This window comes from Phoenix dactylifera, chromosome 8 (genome assembly GCF_009389715.1).
Source record: "Phoenix dactylifera cultivar Barhee BC4 chromosome 8, palm_55x_up_171113_PBpolish2nd_filt_p, whole genome shotgun sequence".
NCBI classification, from domain to species: Eukaryota; Viridiplantae; Streptophyta; class Magnoliopsida; order Arecales; family Arecaceae; genus Phoenix; species Phoenix dactylifera.
The window spans coordinates 23,781,382-23,804,751 of NC_052399.1; the positions used below are offsets into that span (position 1 = coordinate 23,781,382).

The 23,370-nt window shown below is 40.2% G+C and overlaps 2 protein-coding genes across 2 annotated transcripts; one reads left to right on the forward strand and one right to left on the reverse strand.

Moving 5' to 3' along the window:
• The first annotated feature begins 3,510 nt into the window (after positions 1-3,510).
• On the forward strand, positions 3,511-12,877 carry LOC103706762 (hexokinase-2-like). The gene is made up of 9 exons (XM_017842926.2): positions 3,511-4,145; positions 8,355-8,505; positions 8,594-8,776; positions 11,147-11,221; positions 11,349-11,504; positions 11,596-11,694; positions 11,795-11,925; positions 12,196-12,277; positions 12,355-12,877. The coding sequence occupies exons 1-9, from the start codon at positions 3,886-3,888 to the stop codon at positions 12,697-12,699; spliced, it is 1,482 nt and encodes a 493-aa protein (XP_017698415.1). The 5' UTR covers positions 3,511-3,885; the 3' UTR covers positions 12,700-12,877.
• Positions 12,878-13,098: 221 nt separating this feature from the next.
• Positions 13,099-17,025, reverse strand: LOC103706753 (receptor-like protein kinase HSL1). The gene is made up of 2 exons (XM_008790966.4): positions 14,246-17,025; positions 13,099-14,154 (listed from the first exon to the last, which is right to left on the reverse strand). Exons 1-2 carry the CDS (start codon positions 16,902-16,904, stop codon positions 13,706-13,708), a joined length of 3,108 nt encoding a protein of 1,035 aa, XP_008789188.2. The 5' UTR covers positions 16,905-17,025; the 3' UTR covers positions 13,099-13,705.
• Positions 17,026-23,370: the final 6,345 nt, after the last annotated feature.

Sequence of the window (23,370 nt, forward strand, 5' to 3'; positions counted from 1 at the left end):
GGGGTGAAAATCCCGCAACACCAAATAAGGAACCATACGATCATTATTTCGTTTTTGGAAAAAATTACTTCTTTCTGCTTTTTCTACCAGTTGACAATCGGAGCTTGTCGATCGGAAGTTTACTTCATCGACGCTCGTCTTGACGTTTGTCAGTCCCCGACCTACGTGCAGAGCAAGATATAATTATTATGAAACAGATTATGTGTACAAAATAGGCATAATTCTATATAAAATAGGCATGTAGATAAAATAAAATACTTCAGTATATGATATGCCCTGGTGACCAAAAGAATGAGAACCCCCGGTTAGACAACAGTGTTAAGTTGCAGTCAAATCAAGGGTTTATATTTTCTCTTGTTACAGGTTACTCAAAAAAAAAGAAAAAAGAAAAGTGATGGAGCAGCTCCAATTGCCGCAAAAATATAGCCTAATACGATTGGGCGAGCCAGCAAATGGAGCATGATTGGTCCTGCTCGAATTGTATCTGCTCATATGAACCGGCTTTCTCAAAGCTGAATGTCCGATCTATAAATAAGAAAGCGAATACCGAAGGTTGTTGGGTTGGATCCAACAGTAAATCAGGCCAAACCTCTGAGGAACACCAGAGATTTGATAAAGCTATGAATGGATAAGTCAGAATAGTATGACATAAACGTAACTAGAGATCCTATGAACCTAATAGATATAGGAATAAGGACAAAGGATGGTTATCCAAAAAAATAAGGCACATTATAACGGTTAGCTAGTTGTGCAGTAACTATCTGATCGTACTGCTTAATATGTAGTATGCTATAATTAGTTTTTAATAGATTTTAACTATTTTAAATGTGCTTCAAATCAAAGAAATGTAGCTTGGTGCTACTGGCTGGTCAATCTAATCAAATGCTTTGGGTCAGTAGTCTGCTCTACTGTCTTGATCAACAGCTTGACTGAGTGCTCTCCTTGATAGTAATCCGATTGCGATGAACCGAAGCAACATCAGGTCATACTAGAAGACACAGGATTCAAAGGAGTGATTTTTTTTTCTCTTCTTTCTTGCCAACCATTTTTAGATGATTTTCAAAAATTGTGTTGATTTTGTGTCTTCCATCTTTTCTGCTTTGCTTTCAGGTCCCTCTTCATTTTTCTCTTGCCGTCAATTTTTAGATGCTTCTCGAAAATTGTATTGATTTTGTCTCCTCTGTTTTGTCTACTTTCAGTCGCCTTTTCTTTAATTACTTTCTTACAAAAGAGAAGCGGATTCAGCTTGATTCCATGTCGCCTAAAGAAATAGTTTATCGTGCACTTGCACGGTATCGTAAACGCAACTGAAGAGATAATTTGATAACATCCGGCATCTTTATCCAATGATTAAAGAAAGGATAAGCTCTAAAAGGGATGGTCCTTTCTCAAGTATGCCTTGATGAGACTACCATCGACAACTTTATCATTTTCCCTTACAATTATAATATATTAATGTTATTAATTCTGTTTTATAAATTATAGTTTATGGGAGGCTGGACCAGAGTCTACATCCTTATCCACCGCACGGACGGACGAGATCAACTCGTGACGTCAGCGGGCTCTGATGGGCGCTGCGCTTTCGGCAGGAAAAAGAAAACTCAACCTCGTAGCACGTGCCCCCCATCCACTGCACGAGAGCGCGAGCCCGGACGGCGGATGTCGAATCTATCCATATACGTCCTGTGTCCCGCGTCAGGTCTGGACGGTCACGAGCGCCACTGCACTGTGGGCCTCCGTTCTGAAACTGATCACGCCCACAGTGTATTATTGGTTGAACTTCAACTCCTTGCAACAGGGTCTTTCCATTTAAATTTTTTTATTTTTTAAATATAAAATTCTATACATAAGTATTTACGTATTATTCAGTACATAAATAATGCAGATCTTCACATACACCTCAAAATCTCACCCTAAAAGACTAATAAGAAAATATTATAAATATTCAAGATCTATCTATTATATAGTCTACGTAGAACTAAACATACATATGTGGATACTTACATTATATTAACACCTCACACCCCATTTTTGTTCATCATTATTTTTTGAGGACCAGGAATTCTTCTTAAAATTCTTCAAGCATGGAAATTAATGGAATATATAGTTGTCTCCATTATCTTAAAATTTAGTTGTTAATAAGAGTTAGAGAAAAGTGTCATTGCTTGCTGCTTTGCTGTACTCTTATAGTTATGTTAGAATGTTTTGGATTTATTTGGATGACTAGTGTTGAATTGGAACAATGTCTACATATAAACCCATTTTACACTTGTCATATGAGCTTTGCATGCATTAGATACGAGATTGATCTTGCTCAAAAAGAGAGGATCCTTTTGTATGTTAAATGTGAGCTTCACGTGCATTGTTGGTAGCTAATTTGGGCAGATATGCACAATGTTTGGCTATTTGTTGATGGGAGAGATCAAGAAATAGGTGTTCAAGCTATGGTAGCTGAATTGTTCAAGAAATCGATTTACCGAACATGTTCATGCATCAAATTAGATTCATTGCAAGAAGGTTTAAACTCTCTTGCTATGATATGTTTAAATATCTTATATCAGCTATTTACATTACTTATTAGTTCGATCATTTCAAAACTCTCGTAACTCTAAAAGCAAGCACAATGGAATGTCAAATTAACACATTAATCCATTCCGGTTAATGCCTTTTTTTTTTTTTACATTACTTGTGAGATCTAAAACACATAAGAATTAAATTAAATTTTATATAAAAGAACATGTAGATGTAAGGATGAGGTAGGTGATAAATAAATTTAAAATACTTCAATACATGTTTTTTAATAATAAATGTACCTATTCTTAGTATATGAAATCTAAAATGTTAAACAATAATCAATGGTTAAATAAATTGTAATGTAAAATTCACGAAATCAAGCGTAGATTTCGTCATCCGGACGCTGGAACCGCGTATCTTCGTAGATACCTGGGCGAGTCTCCTCTCCCGCCAACCGGAATGGTGGAACCACGTGCATGCGGCGACCGCCATCACGCGGTTTTGTCCCTGAGGTCGAATTGTTAAATGGACCAAGTCCGATGGACCGGTCCAATAATCACTCACCATATTATCTTTTTATATTTAAACAATTCAAGGGGCGCCTGCAATCTACCGTCTGGATTTGGTCTGGTTCATTGAACCCGGTCCATTAATAATTTCTGGCCCCGGACATGGATTCGCCGGTGTACTTGTGAACCGTTGCGTGCGTGTGGACGTCCTCGACCGTGCTGCATGGATAAGCCAGAATTTTGATATGACGTGGCACGCGCATCTTTGAGGTGCTATAACCCCATCTCTCACCTAATAAGTCGATCAAAAATCGAGGAATCAGCAATCCTGACCGTTGATCCCATCGTGGCATTCATCCTAGGCTCCTAGCTCCGTTGAAAACCCTGCAAGAATCCAAAATCTCGATTAAATTGCAACTCGCTTCCTACCAAACTTCTCCGTCCTGGAGATCTTCCTATAAATAGTAAGCGTCGTCGGCTTAACATCTCTACATCTCCTCCACATTTCTCCTCATGTCCTAAATTGTCGCGGTCCCTTTTTCTGCACTGCGCGGAGATATTCCTTCGATCACCATTCACCAATATAATCAAAAGAAGACAATAGAGCATTTGCAATCTCAAGATAGACGGAAAAGAGAAGTGGGATAAAGCGAGTCCGATCGTCCTTTGCTATTTAGAGTTAAACTTAATCTTTTCCGCGATCCGGCGGCCATCCTCTCCTTTTTTTTTTCCTCTCTCTCTCTCTCTCTCTCTCTCTCTCTCTCTCGAGCAGGCTTTAAAGGTAGGGACTTTGAAGGATTTTCTTAGGGGCTTCGGTTCTTGGTTCTTGGCACATTGTGCGAGTGTGGAGAGAGAAAGAGAGATGGGGAAGGCGGTGGTGGCAGCGGCGATGGCGGTATGCACGGTGGCGGCGCTGGTGGTGCGGCGGAGGCTCCGGAGCGTGGCGCGGTCGGCTCGGGCGGTGGAAATGGTGAGGGAGCTGGAGGAGCGGTGCGCCACCCCGATCGGGCTGCTGAAGGAGGTGGCGAACGCCATGGCCATGGAGATGCAAGCCGGCCTCGCCTCGGAGGGCGACAGCAAGCTCAAGATGCTCCTCAGCTACGTCGATAGCCTCCCCTCTGGGTACGAGAGACCCACCCAGTACTCTTCTTTTTATCTTTTTAAATACATAGTTAATATTCGTGAATAGGATATTATTCGTTTGATAACTGGTTTGGAAGTTACAAAATCGGATTTTTTTAACGTTTTGCTTTGATCATGAATGGTTTAGATCTCTCTCGTTTATATAATTATATCCAATAAAAAAGTTTTTTTATATATATATGTTGTTGTTGTGGTATGTGTTGTTGGTTATTCTCTTTACTTCCTAATTATAGTAACTTTTAATCCCCCAAAGCCATATTTTGAAGATATAAAAGATCTCTCCCGATTCGTGAAAATGACTTTTTTCACCCTTTTCCCCGTTTTGACGGTTCGCTCTCTATCCTGATCAGCTTTTGCTTTTACCTTTCTATATATTTTTATGGCCTCTTTTGAGTTAATATATTGGTGTTTCTTTCGGAGTTTTGATTCCTTTCTTCTTCTTTTAATCATTCGGTGTAGGGACTTCTTTCCTCAAGCGTGCTCCCTTCCCCCTCCCCACCTTTCCTTTCTTCGGTTTTCTTTCAAACAGGGTATGCACTCTTCTCAAAAATTCTGTCTTTATGTCTCTCTTTTGTTGAAATGTTCGGTCGCACCATTTTCTAATCTTTTTACTCCCACCTATTAGTCTGAAATCTCCATTAGTTTGATATTTTGTGGTCGACAATATTCATGTGATATTTCTTTATTTTTTCCAGACGGCATGATTGTAACAAAATAATTTTCCTTGAAGCCCATTAGTATCCTTTTCCCATTAATTTCTTATTTTCATTCCACACCTGGTTTAAGAAAAGAATCAAAAAAAAAAAAAAATCTGACATGTAGAAGCTTGGGAAGCTCACGAAACGTTGCATTTTTATCCATTCAACTATTTACTCTTTCATTGTTCCCCCCCATTTTGGCACAAATGCAAGAGATTAATCTGAATTGAAACCTTGAACATCTCCAGTAGAAACAGTATTTATTTGTCCAGAAATCAGGGGGGAGGTCCAGAGTCAACAAGTTTCACCTATATACTTAAAATTCCTTTCTTTCTTTATTTCTGTCTGTAACTTTGGAGAATTCTGGTTGAGTTAAACTACTAGATTCACCGTGAAGTCTCCTGCTGCATGAAGGTGGACAATTTGTTCTATTGATTTGGTGGATTTTATGTTCTGATTCAGCTTGATGGCTTTTTTCCCTTTTTGTGTTTACGTATTTTGCAGTTCTTTCTTTCTTACATTTACAGTTATATGGAATTCCATTCCACAATTCTCAAAACTGATACAAGTCAGTCATGACATTTGATTTTTGCATTATTGAACTTTGGATATGGTTTTGTAAAAATAGTGTGTTGAATAGAAGTTAAGAATCTCTGAAAGATCTTTACAAAATACTATTATTGAAAGTTTCTCACATGAAGTAGCAAATAGGGTTTTGAGCTTATTGGGTTGGATTAGGTTTTGGCATGACCCAAAATGATCCATATTTGAATTGGATCAAAAAAATTGAATAAATGAATGAAGCACATCTTTCTGGACTGGTCTGTTTTTAATACATTCTTTCTTGTTGATTTCGTGATCGTTTTGTGCCAAATCCAGCCGAACATTAACCATAACAAACATGTTTATATAATGGATTAGTAAGTTGAACCCTAAAATGGTGCATGAAGACAACATTTATGACATGTAAGCACTAACTACCCAAATATATTAGAGTAATTGGAATTAGCAACTGCATGAAGTTGCCGTCAACAACCCATATATATGAATAAGTTGATGAAGTTTTTGTTAACAGTACCTTACCTTTTTTTGTACTTGATGAGGGTTGGGATGGATGAGAATTACATTAGTATTAGTTTCAGGTCTGTCTGTGCTTGGATTGGGTTTCACATGATCAAAATTCAATATAAGTTTGGTTGGGTTAGATTTTTTTTGTCAAAGACTAGCTCAAATACTTTGATTTAGATTGAACCAGGTTGCCTTCTTATCAGTTTTTAATGGGAAATAGATAAACCTGACTTGCAGCCCTAGCAGCAAGTACATCAAATGACTGGCGAATAGTGGTTGAGGAAACCGTGGGAACAATAGTTCTGGCGTATCCTTCTCTTGTATGTTCGTTTGAACAGGAAAATTCTATGAGTTGGTGCAGACTTTTAAATATTTGTCTCATCCTCTAGGACTAGAAAGTCGTATAATGTGCTCTCAACAGTTGGAATTTCCTGAGTCTTACCTCATGCAAGAGAGCAAGGGATAATTGATGTTCATGGTTGTTAGCTGAACATGCTGGATTTATAGGAAGCTCTGAAATTATACCTACCTATGGGGAAATTGTGATGTTGTAAAGAGAATGATGCTATGAGTGCACTTCATACCACCAAACTAAACTTTCTTGTTTTAAGCAATAATTAACAGATGTAAGTATGCTTCTAGCGCATGAAATCTGGATGTAGTTTCACAGGTTGTATGTATGCATAATATTGTATTCGCATTATTCAACATCTTGTTTTAATTTGTTATACATGCCATCATATCAGAGTGGAAGAAATTAATCATATTTAACTCATTATATCTATAGCTAACATAAATCTCCTATGCCAATATCAATCATCCCATTTAGTAAGCTCTGCTTCAATCTATCCTAGCTCTTGTCATGCACCTTTTCTGTGGTTTCCTACTTCATTTGCATTGCTACAACCTTGTTGGCCCTACCACAAGCCAAGACTGCTGAAAGACAATGTTCTGCTCCCTAAAATGTGGCAGACGGTAATTATGCACTTCACCTAATAAATATGGCCTATTAGATGTGCCCCTGAAGGAGAATTCTGAATACCCATCATTCACATGATTGACCAGGATGATTCTGAAGCATTCTCAGATCTTATTTTTTTTAAAAAATGTCTTTCATGTTTAAAGAAAACAATAAATTGATGACAGTAAAGAATTTCAATAACTTGCTCTGGAGTTACATTTGTTGACAATTTAATATCATATAACATTTAGGTGACAACTCTCTACTATATTGATATACTGATCTTGGTTGTGATATTTATCCTAAGTACATGCTGAAACTTCTATGTTTGCCTGTTTGGACTCTCTCTTAAACGGTGGTGATTATTTGGGAGGTGTATAAGTCTAGTATCTGCAATATTTTTTCAGATTGGGTCCCATTTGAAAGATCATATTTGGTCTTAAAATCTTGAAAAAGGTAAAAAAGGGCATCCCTGCATGAGTCTCCCTCGACTGTGGCATCTAGGGAGGGTCAAATGTACCTAGCTTTGCTCCCGCACTTGGAGAGGAGTAACCTTACCATTGCACAAGGCCGCCTTCTCTTGAAAATAAAACATGATACTAAATATGCAATTATAATATCTTGAAGATGGGGCTATAATATGCTAATAATCTCCTAATATGTACTTGACATTTTGGTTGAGCATCCTAAAAACATGACAGTACCTACCATAGTCTACCTATATTGGAAGGAATCATGGAAATATCAGATAATTGGATGGCCGAGTTATCTAATGATGCTTGACATTTTTTGTTTTACTGGTTAGGATGCATTTCGGGTATTCAATATTCTTAGATGCGGAACTAAAAATTATTTTTTTTTTTTTCATGAAAAGATCCCTTCTAGTCTCTACCTAGGGATATGCAGGGAATGGAGGGAGGAAGGGGACTGAACATAAGCTGCATGTGTTGTTCAGAATAGTGATAATTAGGTGGAAGAAGGGAGCAAGTAGAGTTTCATAAAGACACTTTATTATCCGCAAAATGGGATTTTAAATATATATTGATGCTGTTATATAACAAATTCTTCCTCATGGTCATTGAGCTCAGGAATCTAACACGCATTCTTTTGTTAGATTATACAAATTTATGCAGTAGTTCATCTGCATATGAACATGAAAATTACTAAGAAGAAAAATTGAGGCATACGGTTTGTAGTAGGAGGTTACATGCATGTGAGCAAGAAGCTGTTGTTTTTTAAATGGAAAAACCTACCCAACCAATTAGAATTCTGGTAAGTTGTAAATATGTACCACAAAGACAGTTAGCTAGCTTTGAGCAAAATGGTTTAGGAGATATGTAGTATCTTGCAATAATTGTATGGCGTGTATCATTGCTAAAGGAGTTTTGGGCCTATACCACTATATATGCATTTAAAATCTCAAGATGGACATGTTTAATTCTTCGAATGGTTCTGCTTTAGGGATGAGAAAGGACTGTTTTATGCTTTGGACCTTGGAGGAACAAATTTTCGTGTTTTGCGTGTACAGCTGGGTGGAAAGGAAAGGCATGTTGTAAAACGAGAATCCACAGAGGTCTCCATTCCACCACATTTGATGGTTGGAAATTCAGCTGTAAGCGAAGTACCTGGCCATTGAATAATTCTCCATTTTGAAATTTTTTCTTTGTCTCTGATTCACTTATCATTGGCTATGCTTTCAGGAACTATTTGAATTCATCGCTGCAGAATTAGCAAAATTTGTTGCTTCAGAAGGTGATGATTTTCACCTATCCGTGGGCAGTCAGAGGGAAATTGGTTTTACATTCTCTTTCCCAGTGAAGCAATCTTCAATTACATCAGGCACTCTTGTCAAGTGGACTAAGGGCTTCTCCATTGATGAAATGGTAAACTATGGTTACCCTAATCCTACTTGAGATATATACTTCTTGTCATTTCCTTATGCGTCGTTTGATTTATGTTTTGGGGCATGGGCTGCCATCTACTAGCTGGAGCACGAGATTATGTCTGTAGGTTTATGGTCCAAAAGTCTAAAATAGTTTAGACATTTCAATTTCATATTCTTGTGCTAGCGCTGAACTGATTCCTAGGGCTATTGTATCCCAGGTGCGTCCATCGTGTTTGTTATACTGTTACATTTTTTGACTTACCATATGCTACTTCTTCAATGATATAAGTTTGGGTTTGCTATTCACTGTACTGGCTACCCCTCAAGTGACCAATCATTTATGCTCTTAGTTTTTTCTAACCAACACCACTGATCTTGATCTACTACATCTAAACCTGAAAAATGGCCAGCATAATAGGAACCCCTGCCTTTGTCAAAAAGCTATTCTGGTCTGATCTTATATAAACAAACAAAAGAAAGCTATAAAAAATTCTTAAACCTTGAAACATGACCTTGTAGTTGTCATACAAATAAACTTGCTGTTCCTTTCCAAATTTTCATCGTTTCTAGAAACATCTTCTGACATTCATTGATTTAAGGGTCAAAGCCTAATAACCAGTAAAGTGTCAAAAGACCTTGTATTTGTAACTTTTTCCGTTCATTTAACCAATAACCACACTCTATAATACAAAAATCCGGCAGAGAGAAGCTGCAGCACTGATTTGTAACTTTCTTTATTGCTTTTCTCACTGACAGCTTGTCTGTTGTTAGGAACAGGCTAGTAGTTGTTGGAGCAATGGGAAAGTTAATCCACTGTGTAGCTTTTTCTTTCTTTGAGATTTCTGTTTTGCATCTCTTTTGTATTTATGGTTTTCCGTATTCTTATCTTTGATTGAAACTTCTAGGTCTGGGGACTTATTCTGTTCCTTTTCTTTGGTCAATTTCAAATTTCAAAAAATCATCAAGACTCTTTATTGAGTAATTTATGGCCTTATATTTTGTTTGAATTTTAAAATTTTCTAAGCTGTTCTTGAAAATCGATGAGGGATAATACTTTTTTAGATGCCTTCACCGTGACTTTTAAGGGAAAATGAAAATTGCCTATGAGTTCTCATACAGTATGTCAATGGTAAAACATATGAAAACCATTATTGTATTCAACAATCTTACCCCTTCTATTTGGTTTTGACTTTATTTTATCCTTGCCATCTGTTTCCCTGACAAGGTAATTCTTCTGCCATAGCTCTCTAAATCTCTCCATAACTTTCATCTAGATATTTGTAGGCTGCCCTTTGCTCTTTTCAAACAACAGACCATGCCATATTCCATTAAGGATTGAGTCAGCTGTGGGGTTGAGATTTCTGGTTCTTCATTCAACGCAAAACCAAGCCATTCATCAAAATTTGTCTGAATTAGATCAACGTCAGTTGGTTTTCTACCTTACTTCAACTCTTGATTTCCTTTGGAGAAACTCATTTCTAGCTTCCTTTATTCCCATACATCCACCTTAGCAGTTTCAAATTTGTCGTGCTCACTCCTAAGTGTTTGCAGCCTCTGCTAAGTTTTATTTAGACAATTCTGGCCTGCTTGATGCCTTACAAATTTTTTGCCTAATTTTTGACTATCATTGCAGTCTTATCAGGTACAGGTAATTGTTATTTTTCTACAAGAGCATTTATAATTATTGAAAATCATTTAGCACCAACAACATTTTCTTATCTATGCAGACAGTGCTCCAATGTGTTTAAGCCTCTTATATTCTGAATTTGCAGCACTGTCCTAAAAGATACTAGTTATAAGTCGCATTTAAAAAAGGGGAAATGATTTAGTGGAAAAATTCTAATCAACTTAATGGTGGAATTTATTTAACAGATAATAATAGTGCAAACTATGATATGCTTTCTGTCCAACAATGTAAATTTTTGATTCACAAGAATGTATGACGTGGTTTGCAACCTGGGAATATTCGATTTTCTTTAGAGATTTAGGGTGTATTGATGTTGCTTAAAGGAATTATTCTTGTGACTTTTAAAGGGAAAAGTATTTGTTGAAAAAAATAAGTTTTTGGTAACATTATTTGAGGAGTGCTTCTACGAGAAGCAGAAGTCAAAAGGTGCCTATTAGGAGAAGCTAGAAAAATTAGTTTCTGGCTTCTGCCTTTTTAGGTAAAATTCATTATGCGAGCTCGTGATTGAAATAGCATCTCCTTTTACATGCTTGTTTATTTCAACGTATCAGCACCTATCAAGATGAATTGACAGAAGATCAGCATATATAGATGCTTCAGATATGAGTACTTCTAAAGAGAAGTCAATACTTAACCATTCTTTGTGATGATTAGGTTTTTTATTGTTCTATGTGAAGCCAGGTTGGAAAAGATGTGGTTGTTGAATTGACTAAGGCTATTGAAAAGCAAGGTCTTGATATGCGTGTTGCGGCATTGGTAAGTTCGAAATGTTTCTGATTCATCAATTTAGGCTTTTGTGGAACTTGTTCCTATGGACAAATTTTAATTCATCATCTAAATTTTGTTATTTTGCAATTTAAGAGCATTTATGGAATTAATGTAGGTCAACGATGCTGTTGGGACATTGGCCGGAGGCAGATACTATGATAAAGATGTTGTTGTTGCTGTTATATTGGGTACTGGAACAAATGCAGCATATGTAGAGCATGCACATGCAATTCCCAAGTGGAATGGCCTCCTACCGAAATCAGGAGATATGGTAAGGTCTAAAGCTTCTAGTTCTTGCTTCCACTTGTCAGTGAATCACGCAAGAGTTACTAACTTCTTATGATGCTTGCATTGCATTGTAGGTTATCAACATGGAATGGGGTAACTTCTGGTCAGCTCATCTTCCTATCACAGAATATGATCAAGACTTGGATTTTGAAAGTTTGAATCCTGGGGAACAGGCATGTGTTCTGCCAAAATATCTTTGAACACTCTGATTTTATGTGACCTTTGATGTTATATTAATCTTGCATATTCCTTATCTGTTTTCAAAAATTTCAGATCTTTGAGAAGTTAATTTCGGGAATGTATTTAGGAGAAATTGTACGTAGAGTCCTAGTGAAACTGGCTGAAGAGACTTCCCTTTTTGGCGACACTGTTCCATCGAAACTTAGAACTCCTTTTATACTACGGTGAGTTCTTATTCATCCATGGCCATTTCCTAGTTAGTATGTTTTCTTCGTTTTTGTCTTCTCTTTGTCTGCAGCGGTCCTTGGTTATTTAATCTAGAATGCCATAGTTTATGCCTAAATTTACATTGTAATATTGTCATCTCATATTGGAAATAGTGGATACTCTTGGTGTACTTGATTGTCCAGCTTGAATAGGATACTTCCCTTCAGTGTTGGGCTAGAAAAATGGTGCCCTAATAATTAGCTAATCTTGGGCAATGGGATGTTCAGGACCCCGGAAATGTCTGCCATGCATCATGATGCAACATCTGATCTCAGAATAGTTGGGAACAAGCTGAACGATATCTTAGGGGTATGCCTCTGGTCTTTGGTTTTTTTGACCCTCAGGTGCAAGATCCTTGCTTGACTGCATTACTCTCAAATGTTCAGATTGCTAGTACCTCCATGGAGACAAGAAAACTGGTGGTTGAAATCTGCGACATCATCGCAAAGCGTGGTGCGCGCCTGGCTGCTGCAGGAGTAGTGGGTGTCCTCAAGAAGCAGGGGAGGGACGCTGCTTGTGGTGGCAAGCAGAGGACGGTGGTCGCCATGGATGGGGGACTGTTTGAGCACTACAAGATATTCAGCGAGTGCTTGGACGGCACTCTCAGGGAGCTGCTTGGGGAGGCATCGCAGTCTGTTGTCATCAAGCTTGCTAATGATGGTTCCGGTATTGGAGCTGCACTCCTTGCAGCCTCTCACTCTCAGTACAAGGAGGAGCTCTGTGCATCCTGAAATATTGTTTTTGTTTTTGTGTTTTGTTTTGTTTTTTTCTTTCGGAGCAAACGAAAAGACTGCTTTGTAACATAGGCATATGAATCCTTTTTATCCCTTCTTCGTCTCAACTACCCTTACGTTCTTCATCAAGTGAATGCTTCTTAAATTGATGTCTCCGCGGGAGCACATACAAGAGTATTGAGGTTGGCTCCTCAAGCACGTAAATGCAGCAGCTGCAAGCGAGGATATGATGCAACAACTCCGGCCAGCCAACTTTTCTCATTCCTTCCTCTCCCTCTTTCCCATGTAACTTTTTCATTCTGCTTTAAAGTTCTGCATCTCATTAATAAAGGGAAGCTGAATTAGCTTTTATCTGCCTGGAGCTTATGGTTTTGAACTCTCTTGTTACACATGCAGTAGTCATGAGGCCGATGTAGTTAGGGGAGAAATCTTGAGTATTTACATATGCAAATATTGTTGCAGAAATATATACAAGGAGATCATATTTCTTTTACAAATGCCGAGCTGCCTGTAACGATTGCTCATCTTTTGGGTTGACCGTGTGTGTTCAGCGTAGTTCAGATCCTCTCCAGCCACTAGAATGGTCCAGCTCGAACATCCATCGTTCCTGCATCAAGTTAAGGGCGATGATTGGACGGGGCAGAGCATGTTGAGTTGTGTTTTCTCTGCCCGAGCCCCTGTCACGCCCATGGAGGACGCATGCTGGCCAGCACGCAGCGTCCACAAGTCCATACTGAGGCAGCGTGCGGAGCCGCGTGCAGCAGAGGAGGTAGCACCCCCTGCCGGTATCAGCATGCCTCGCCACCCTCTGCAGATTACGGATGGCCGGCGATACGGAATGGATCTCCTCCATTAGCGCGCCACCAAGTGAGAGGGTCTGGATTCTCTTTATCGACTGAAAATGAAGTAAACTACTTCCCGCAACCTTTATCGATGAAGGAGAGGGAGAGAATCTGGATTCTCAGATGCTGAGGCAGAATAATAGAGGCAGCAGTACTCACACCTAAACCACACCCGCCAAATAGTTGCGGCCTTCTCCTTCACCGGTATCTGACGCGCTTCCCCGCCGGCTACCCTTTTTGGTTTGCAGAAGGGGAGCTGCATCAAACTCGCGGTGTAGCATATTTGGAGGCCCCAGCCGTTGGCCGCACTTTATTAGGACTTGTAACACCTCCTTCATCGAAGGCCTGCCCGAAGGCACTTTTCCAGTGCAGAACAGGGCTAGCCTGAAGACTACCTCCATCTCATCGATGTAAACCCGGGGATTTTGAATCTCCTCGTCTATGATATCAATCACCCTGCTACCCTCCTGGTAGCGGCGCCATGCCCATTCTGCCAGGCATCCATGCTCGTCCCCATCGTTGGCTCCCCTTCCTGTTACCAACTCCAAAAGAACCACCCCAAAACTGAACACATCCACCTTCTCGTTGACCTTCCTTACCTGTCCGCACTCTGCAACCAAAACAAGCATATATTACTTGGGCACACCGTCATCATATATTGGTTGGTTTGTTAGAACAATCAAAGTACGAGCAAAGATTACCTGGAGCCATATATCCGAAGGTGCCTGCTATGGCTGAGACGCTGTCAGGCTCGCCGGCTTGAACCAGCATCCGAGCCAGACCAAAGTCCGCAATCTTGGCATCAAACTCTGAATTCAATAGTATGTTGCTGGACTTCACATCGCGATGCACAATGGGCGGAGAGCAATCGTGATGCATGTAGCTGAGCCCCCGTGCCGCTCCGATGGCAATCCTCAGCCTTGTCGGCCAATCCAATGGATCAGAACGACCCGAGCCCCTGTCCGTTCTCTGCGCTTTGTGCAGCCACTGGTCCAGGCTCTCGTTCTCCAAGTACTCGTACACGAGCAACTTGGAATCGTCTTTTGAGATGCAGCACAAGAGCTTCACAATATTGACGTGCCGAATGGAACCCAGGATCTCGACTTCCGCCTGGAACGCTTTTTCCAGCTTGGAGTCCAGCGTTCTGCTGCTCCAAATCTTTTTAACAGCGACGACCTCCCCGGCACGATTGCCGACGACGATCCGGTAGACCTTTCCCGATCCACCGCTCCCGATGGAGTTGCTTTCAGTGAGCCCCTGGACGACGTTGTGCTCCGTGAAATCTAGAGCGTGGAACGACGTGAGCTTCCATGAGGCTAGATCGTCATCGTCCATTCTCCTTCGGCGGTGCTCCCTCACCGTCTTGAAACCGATTGCGACGACGGCGAGGAAGAGGAGGGCACCGAGGAGCGGGACGACGACGAGGAATTGCACTGAGAGCTTATCCAAGCCGTCCGAATGGTATCCACACGTGTGGAGATTCTTGATGGAGTTGGAGGACGAGCAGAGGCCGGGATTGGCTAGAAAGCTAAGCTCGTAGGCTTGGTTCTGAAGCGAGGTCGGGATCTCGCCAGAGAGTTGGTTGGATGAGAGATTGAGGAAGTTGAGCTTGAGGTTGCCGATCGCCGGCGGGATCGCCCCGAAGAGCTGGTTGCCGGAGAGGTCGAGGGATGTCAGACTCGGGAGGGATCCGAGCGTCGCCGGGATCTCGCCGGAGAGCCGGTTGTCTCTGAGGTCGAGGATTGTGAGAGACTTCAACCCCGAGACCGCCGGCGGGATAGAGCCCGAGATCTGATTGCCACCAAGAGAGAGTTCCTGGAGCCGAGAGATACCCGCTAGTGTCGCCGAGATCTCGCCGGAGAACAAATTGTTCCTTGCTTTGAACACCAACAGATTCTTCGCCGACGACGGGATCTTGCCGGAGAATCTGTTGTTTTCCAGTTCTAACCGTGTTAGATTCCACGAGAGCTCGTCTGGAAGAGTGCCGGAAAGGGCGTTCTCCCTGATGATGACGGTGGTGAGGTTAACAGCCGACCAGATTCCGGTGGGGAAGTCGCCGTAGAATCCATTCCTGTAGAGCTGAATGTTATCCAGCGTCGAGCAGTCCCCAAGAGATGCTGGCACCTCACCGGTGAAGTTGTTGTCGAACACGTTCACCGAGGTCAGAATCTTGCGGTAGCAGAGATGCTGCGGCAACTCGCCGGAGATTCTGTTCCACTGGACTTCAATATTCCACAGCCCGGAGTGCTTCCCCAATTCCGGCGGCAAAACCCCCGTGAGACTATTGTTAAAGAGCCGGATGTCATACAAGTTGGGCAGCAGTCCGATTCTTGCTGGAATCTCGCCGGATAAGATATTGTCGTACATAAATAGAACAGAGAGATTCTTGAGCTTTCCGATATCCTCCGGTATGGATCCAGTCAGCTTGTTCTTGGAGACGTCAAGCTTGACCAAGCCTAGGGCTCCGATCGTCCCGTTGATCTCGCCGGAGAATTTGTTTGCATATAGATACAGATACTTTAGCTTCTCCAGTTTCCAGATCCAACGGGGAATTGTCCCATTCAGAGAATTCCACGCCAGGTCCAATTGCTCGAGCTCTGTCAATTTCCCCAAGGACTCCGGGATTTCACCCAAAAGATTCATTTTCGTCATCCAGAAAAAACTTAATCGCGTCAAATTGCCAAATTCTGGAGGAATTCTCGCAGGGGCGAAGGGGTTATAGGCGAGAGTGAGGGTCTCCAGAGTACGGAGGTTGCTAAGCTCCGCCGGCAACGAGCCGTTGAAGAGATTGTTGTCCAGGCACAGTGACTGGATGGCCGGAAACCGGGCGATGGAAGCGGGAATGTCGCCGCTGAAATTATTGTTAGAGAGGCTAAGATAGGTGAGTCGGGGCGACAGTCGGTCGATGTCGACGGGGAGCTCGCCGACGAAGAGGTTCTGAGAGAGGTCCAAGTATTTGAGATTGGAGCATTTGTAGAGAGTGGTGGGGAAGGGTCCGGGGAGATTGTTATAAGAGAGATCGAGATAAGAGAGGTTTTTGAAGTCACACATGGCCGGAGGAATCTGTTCTGCGAGTCCTTGGTTGCTAAGGAATATCTCAGTAACGAAGCCATCGTCGCAGAGAATTCCAGTCCAGTTGCAATGAGTGGCGGCGGAGTTATTCCAGGAGCTGAGAGCGGAAGGGTTTCCCCAGTCGGCCTTTATCTTTAGGAGAGTTCGTTTCTCGTCTTCCTGGGATGTACTTTGGGACGTGGATCTTGGAAGGAAAGAGGAGGAAAGGAGGAGGAAGGAAAGTACGTGGACGAGAGGAGGGATGGAGGGAAGAGTGTAGGTGGATGGTGAACTGGACTTTGCCGCCATTGATATATGCTCTCAGTTTGGGGTTGCTCGAAACACTACTAGGTTGCCGATCCTTATATTGGTTCGTCGAAGTGCAACTGGTGGTGATTCTGACGGGGACTGGTGCGGTAAAAAAGAAGATTTTAAGGGTCATTGGCACTCATCAATATTCGTAATATTTTACTATTATTTTTCAGTTAATGTGAAATATTATTTTATTCTGTAAACAATCATGGAACTAGTAAAAACAAAACTTTTCATCATGCCGGCCAATAACACTAGTAACAAGTCATAATAATCGTCCTTTTATTTCAAAACTCATATCTCACGCTCGACGGGGAAATAATAGGCATTATTTTTATTGAAACAATAAATGATATTCTCTCTCAATGGGTCTATGATTGGAGGAAGTCATTTGTTAATAAAATCTTAATGACATGAAAATAAAACATTAGGGCTGCTCTTTTTGGTCACCAACTCACTCAATCTTGTGATATGAAATTGCAGCTCACAAAATTTTTGGCTTTCAAAGAAGACAAGTGAACTGGACTGTTATACTTTCCACCAAATTAAGACCCCAGGTGCTGTCAAAAGTTTATTAAAGAAATCGCGAGGCAATTGATTTCCATAGATACAAGTAAAAAGGAGGTCCGAAGTATGGTTTCCCCGCTGCTTGTTTGGGACGCCTGCACTCCATTCTGCCCACCGAGTATGGTCATTGCTGGTTCGGTGCACTATCACGGTCCACGGTCAATGCGTGCTCATGGTCCACGGTCAACCCGTGCTCGTGGTCCATGATGAGACGTGCTCGCATTTACTACATGGAAATTTCCATGGACAGCAAGCTGATGAGTGCCTCAGTTGCATGGACTACACATTATGCGCAATCTGTTAATGCCATGACATCCAAGTCGAAGTCACCCGCATTTGTCTGCTTGCGTGGCGATCTCGTTTGAGGGGATGTAGATGTTTGCTGTGAGGAGCTACTTCCCAACCTCTCACGCTAGCAGATTTCACGAGTGCCATTTGATGCGGACGTGACGGCATTGGGTGCCCTTTAGTCAAGTCAAGCCGCCTTCGTTGAAGGTTCGAACCAAAAAAAAAACAAGGAATCGAGTCGTCGGGGCGACTTGAGTGAATGGGGCTGCCCCTGCCTGGAAATTGCACGAAGAGCAGAACCCTTTTCTTTTCTTTTCTTTTAATTATGACGGACGCAAACCACCACGTAACTGAGTAATTTACGTTTAGCGGCTATCAAAGATTGCATAACCCTCACGCAGTACGAAAACATCCATCATGGAGTATCCTGGCTCTTCATAATCGGAGTACGATGATCTAGCTATGGCTCACAGAGAGTCCATGTTTAACTAGATTCCACATATTAGATGTACAATAAAAATTATGATCGATTTTCAGTTAGATAATTCATGTTCAGTCCCTTTTTTTTATATGTTATGTCTAGTTAACCAGTCCAACAATTTTTAGAACAACATGAATAACCTCGCATAACTAATGAACGAAAAAAATTAGAAAAAAGTGAAGTAACATCGGCCATTGCTGCGACCCTTCGAAGCCTTTATTTTTTTTCAATGATTTTATTTTTTACTGGTTTTCCCCGGCCATCTTTATTATTTTCCCTTTACTTCTTACAAGAGGGCACTCATGATGAGCAACAACACATAACAACCAAATAGTAAATAATTTTATAGATAGATTAACTGGCTAAGGGATCAATACTAATAACTAAAGTTATTTTAGAGGCGATTAATCATTATCTAAGCCCAACTTTTAGGGGCCATTCAAGTGGTTGGTCGAGGATGCGATCCATATATGCTGTCCAGTTGAAACTATTGACCGTTGAAATGGATTAAAATGAAAGGGATGGTAACCGAAAAGAAGATATTTTTTCCTAACTTGCTTCTAGAAAACCGTCTTCTAGAAAGAAAAAGGAAAAAAAAAAAAGAAAAAAAAAAAATCAGAGGTAGGCAAGTTCAATTATGAGAAGCTTAGCCGCCGGTTTGTAGCTTAGAAGAGTGCTTGCTTGAACTTAACTCCGGGAATAATGGTATCTCATAGTTGCCTCATGTAACATTTCTTCGTGCATTCAACATAACAGATTATATTTTGTTTGAAGTGCATCTTTTATTTATCGGACTGATGCAATTCAAGTGGTTTGCACGTGTCATGCCCTTGAATCAAAAGCTACAAGGTCACAGTCTAACTTGTGAGGCACGCCGTGATAGAGAAGAGAAATGGGAGCTGAGCTTTATGGCGTCAAAAGATTAAAAGAATGACCCGTCCAGGAACCAGAGGTGGGGTCGTCTTAGAAAATTAGAGCATTCAGATTCTGAGTGGTGGTGGGTAAAGCTCCTTCATTAGGTCCAGCGACCTATAGCTACTGGCTATACTGATTGGTGGTTGACAAAGGTCCCCTATTAGGTCCAGTGAACTCTATCTTGCTGCTAGGCCCAATCCAGCGATTCCAAACTACTGGTATCGTGGACCAAGTTTTTGATTCAAGTATTGAGTTGTGAACACAGTTTAAAGCTATATTTATTTACTCATTTTAATTTTTAGAAGAATGGGGCATATAAAAAATGCTGACCAAGGCTGGTCGTAAGATGTACCGAAATTTGGAACATCGTCAAAAATTTAGGAGATGATTGAACTTGAGATGCTGCCTAGAGCTGTCGAATAAGCGAACTGTTTATGAGCAGCTTGAAATTTTAACTTTTATTTGACTAATCCAGTTAGTAAACAAGCTGAACTAAAATTTCGCTTGGCTTGCTCAAACCCATCTTGATTAAGCTCAAAATAATATTAATTGATCAAAAAACATATTATATATTATTTTGTTATTAATTATGAATAGAGAGAGACTTTTATATTTGTATATTAAAGGTTAATTTCATTTGCGCTAAAAAATGTATTCTATGTATATATAAAGACATAATTCCCAAATTTTTTTGAGGAAAATTAACTTGAAAGGCATATACCGGAGCTTCAGTTCACTTGAGTCCCTTCTTGTGGGGCATACTGGAAGCCCACTATTGACTAAACCATTCCCCAGGTCATGTTCTCCTATGGCATAAATAATGAATGAAAAATATAATACAGGCAAATCCCAAACAACTACGTACCGTAAATGGCAAAATCTCACATTTTAGCAAAGCTTTTGGCGATCTCGCCTGCAAAGCATGTTAAATATTATTTCATCATTTCTAATCCACCGTGAGGACATGCAAATATTCTTTCATTCTCTATTTATTCTGGCCTAAGAGGTTACTTTTGGATGAAACCCTGCCCGTTCATGACCAGCCAAAGGCACGGTAGCAAGAGGCAGAGGGCTCAATTAGCACGCCAAGGTTGAACTTATATACTAAAAGAAAATGGCTTCAAGCATGGCTAGGAATTGAAAAACTTTGAGCCGATCGAACCAGATTCTGAAAATTAAGCAGATGTTCCCGTGGCTAACAATGCTCATGCAACAATCTTGGTAGAACTTGTCCTGAAATCATGGGATACAAGGGACGTGACATGCTGCTATTTTGGATTGATTGGATCAATGCTGGACTTAGATTTAAACTTAGCTAAGAAATCAAACATTGTGTTCCAATGAATTGTAGGAAAAGGTTCATACGATCGACATCAACATTTGAGCATCTAGTGGCATAAAATGCAGCAAGCTTTTTCTTTCTTTTTTTTCCCGAGAAATACGGTAGTAATGTGCTGCCACCCAAAAAAAAAAAGGCAGCAAATCAAGGGAGAGGCTGTGATTGTAGCATCACGCGGTTGATGATCTGTCATTTTACCACCAACCGTAGGATCTGCGAGGAAGGCACGACCCTGTCCCATGACAAATGGCAGAATGATTCAGCTTTTTATGTTGAATCAACCGCTGCGTGAAAAAGGATGCCCTCAATGGAACCACAAAGGCGAGAAGCCACTTAAAAAGGTGACGGATTTCAAATGCTTGCCTGGTGCTCGAGCACACGTATTGATTGGATTTATGGCTGAAGGTCTGTCTTATCAAAAGAATCCAAAGACAGCACGTGGAATCCTGAATCATACTATAATTGAAACCTTCTTTCTCTGAGCCTTCCAAGCCCAGCCACCAGGCGCGGATGACTGCTTCCAGAACTTCAGATCGGACCTCACTCAGCATCAGAGCAAACAAGTAGCATACGGGAGGACGTCGAATCCTCCTCCCCTCCCGTCGTTCGAGACGACCCATCCAGCCTGCATGCAATTATAACCGGCTGGCCAGCTTCTTTCTCGCAGAATCTTGCATGCTTCTTCGCCTCTCATCACTGACGAAAAGACTATCGCGGGAGGCGAACCAAACTGCTGATTACGTCGCCTCTTTCGTTGCTCAGCATTCAGAAGAGTTTCTATGGATCCAGCAATTTTTAGTTCCTTCTACTTTTACTAGTATTTTTGCTAGTGATGTAGCTGGTTGTGCTCATGTAAAAGTAGTTTGAGCGGCCGACCCACCCACCTCCAAAAAAAAGAAAAAAAAAAGACTATCACGAGGCGATCAGCTCTAGTGAGAGAAGAGTGGGGCACACAGTCCACATTGTTGGAAGTCCATTACTATAATTTTATTTCTAATTTATTTTTATTTTCTATTTTAATACTAGTTGAAATTATTTGTTTTTTTAGTGCCAGCTAGGTTGAGCTTTAGCCTTAATACATTTGAATTTATTTTTTAGTTGAATTGAGATGCCCATATTTATCTTGTAGTAGGAGAGAGAGTGTGGTCTTATAGAAAAGAGTAAGGAAGGTGTCCTCTTTGTTGAGGCACGAATAGAGAGTCTTTTTGTATAGATCATTTTTTTAATAAATATTTTTTCTTTCTTCCAATGTTTTTTTCACCATCACTTTCTTGCTATTTTTTTTGTGTGTTTGCTCTAGATCTTAGAATGGCACGATCGATTTACTCCAAGTAGCATGACATTCTACATAATATCAAAGTGAGGTTGGAGAGTGGTCGAGTGGTTTGCAGTTTCGATCAGATTTATTCGGAGCACAATTTTTAGAACAGCAATTTGATTGTTGGTGGTTCATGTGTTCATAGCTTGGTGTGGTTGAACATCTTCTAGTATTTTGTTGTACGTGATGCAAGCATGTGGATTTTTATTTTAATAATTCAAGAGGTAAATCATATGATTGATGCTACTATATTCTCTCCCAATAGGTTCAATATGCTAGACCACACTAGCATCAATATAGCTGCTTTTACTACTACTATTTCTTTTCATAATCTAAATAATACCCAATATATAATTTAGAAAGTTATTGTCAAGTCTTATTTGATAGAACAAGATTTATGGGATATTTTGGATGAGTTAAAGACGATGCCAATAGATACTCTCAACAATAAGATTGTAGGAAGGAGATAGAATTTGAAATTTAGGAAGGTAATGTAAATTATTTAAGTTTCAGTTGATAAAGAAAATTATATCCATATCCAGAATATACAAGAGGCGAAGAAAGCTTGGGATATTCTTGCGACCCTCCACTCAAGTTCTAGCAAGTTAAGATAGCTCAAATAAAAATTACCTGAAGAATGGATTTTGGTTTTAAGCTTTCATCAAAATCCAAAAGAAGAACAAAGTTGGGTTAAAGATGAAGATTTGAAGTAGGAGGAGCTTGATCACTTAGAGATGGGATCAAGTTCGGAAGACTTAAAGCATGGCAAGAGGTTAATTAGCTTGAGAATCAATCAGGTTCAGAAGAAAATTTGAAGCAAGAAGAACTTATGCGTATGGATATTGTATCAAGTTCAAAAAAGATCATAATTGAAAAATCAATTAAAGAATCAAATGATGTTAAAGTTGATCTAGTTGTAGAAATTTATATTGAGGAATCAAATTCTACAAAAGAGTCTTGCGCTCAAGCCATGATAATTGAAAGTTGACTAATTTTGAAGTAGCTTTAGAGATCAAGCAACAAAAAGGTATGCTTGGTAGAGATGATTCATGTTATGCCATACTATTCGACATAATTTTTGGTACATCATTTAATCTTGAAGCTACACCTAACTTTTAAGTTATTCGAAGACTCTATGTATGAGGATTTGATTTCATGTGTAGAACTATATATAGATACTTAAAGCTACTCAAGTAAAGATAAAAAATCGATGCTTGATCGCAACTAGCAACTTGATGCTTGTTGGCATAAGTTAGATGTTATATGAAATATTAGTATAGTAAATATGGAATCAATGCTGAGAAAAAGTGTTGAAGCACATCGTCGATTTTGACATATGCATCGAAGAGTACGAGTTAATGAAAGAGTAACTATTCAAACTAATAAAGAAGCTTTATTATTTAATTGGTTCGATAGTTATTACATATTGATGTTATTGTATAATTTTGACAAGTTTAATATTGTTGGCATGAATTTCACAATGAGAGAGAGTATTGGAAGTTCACTACTTGTCCTATTTATATGAAGATTCTATTCCTATTTTATCTTTATTTTT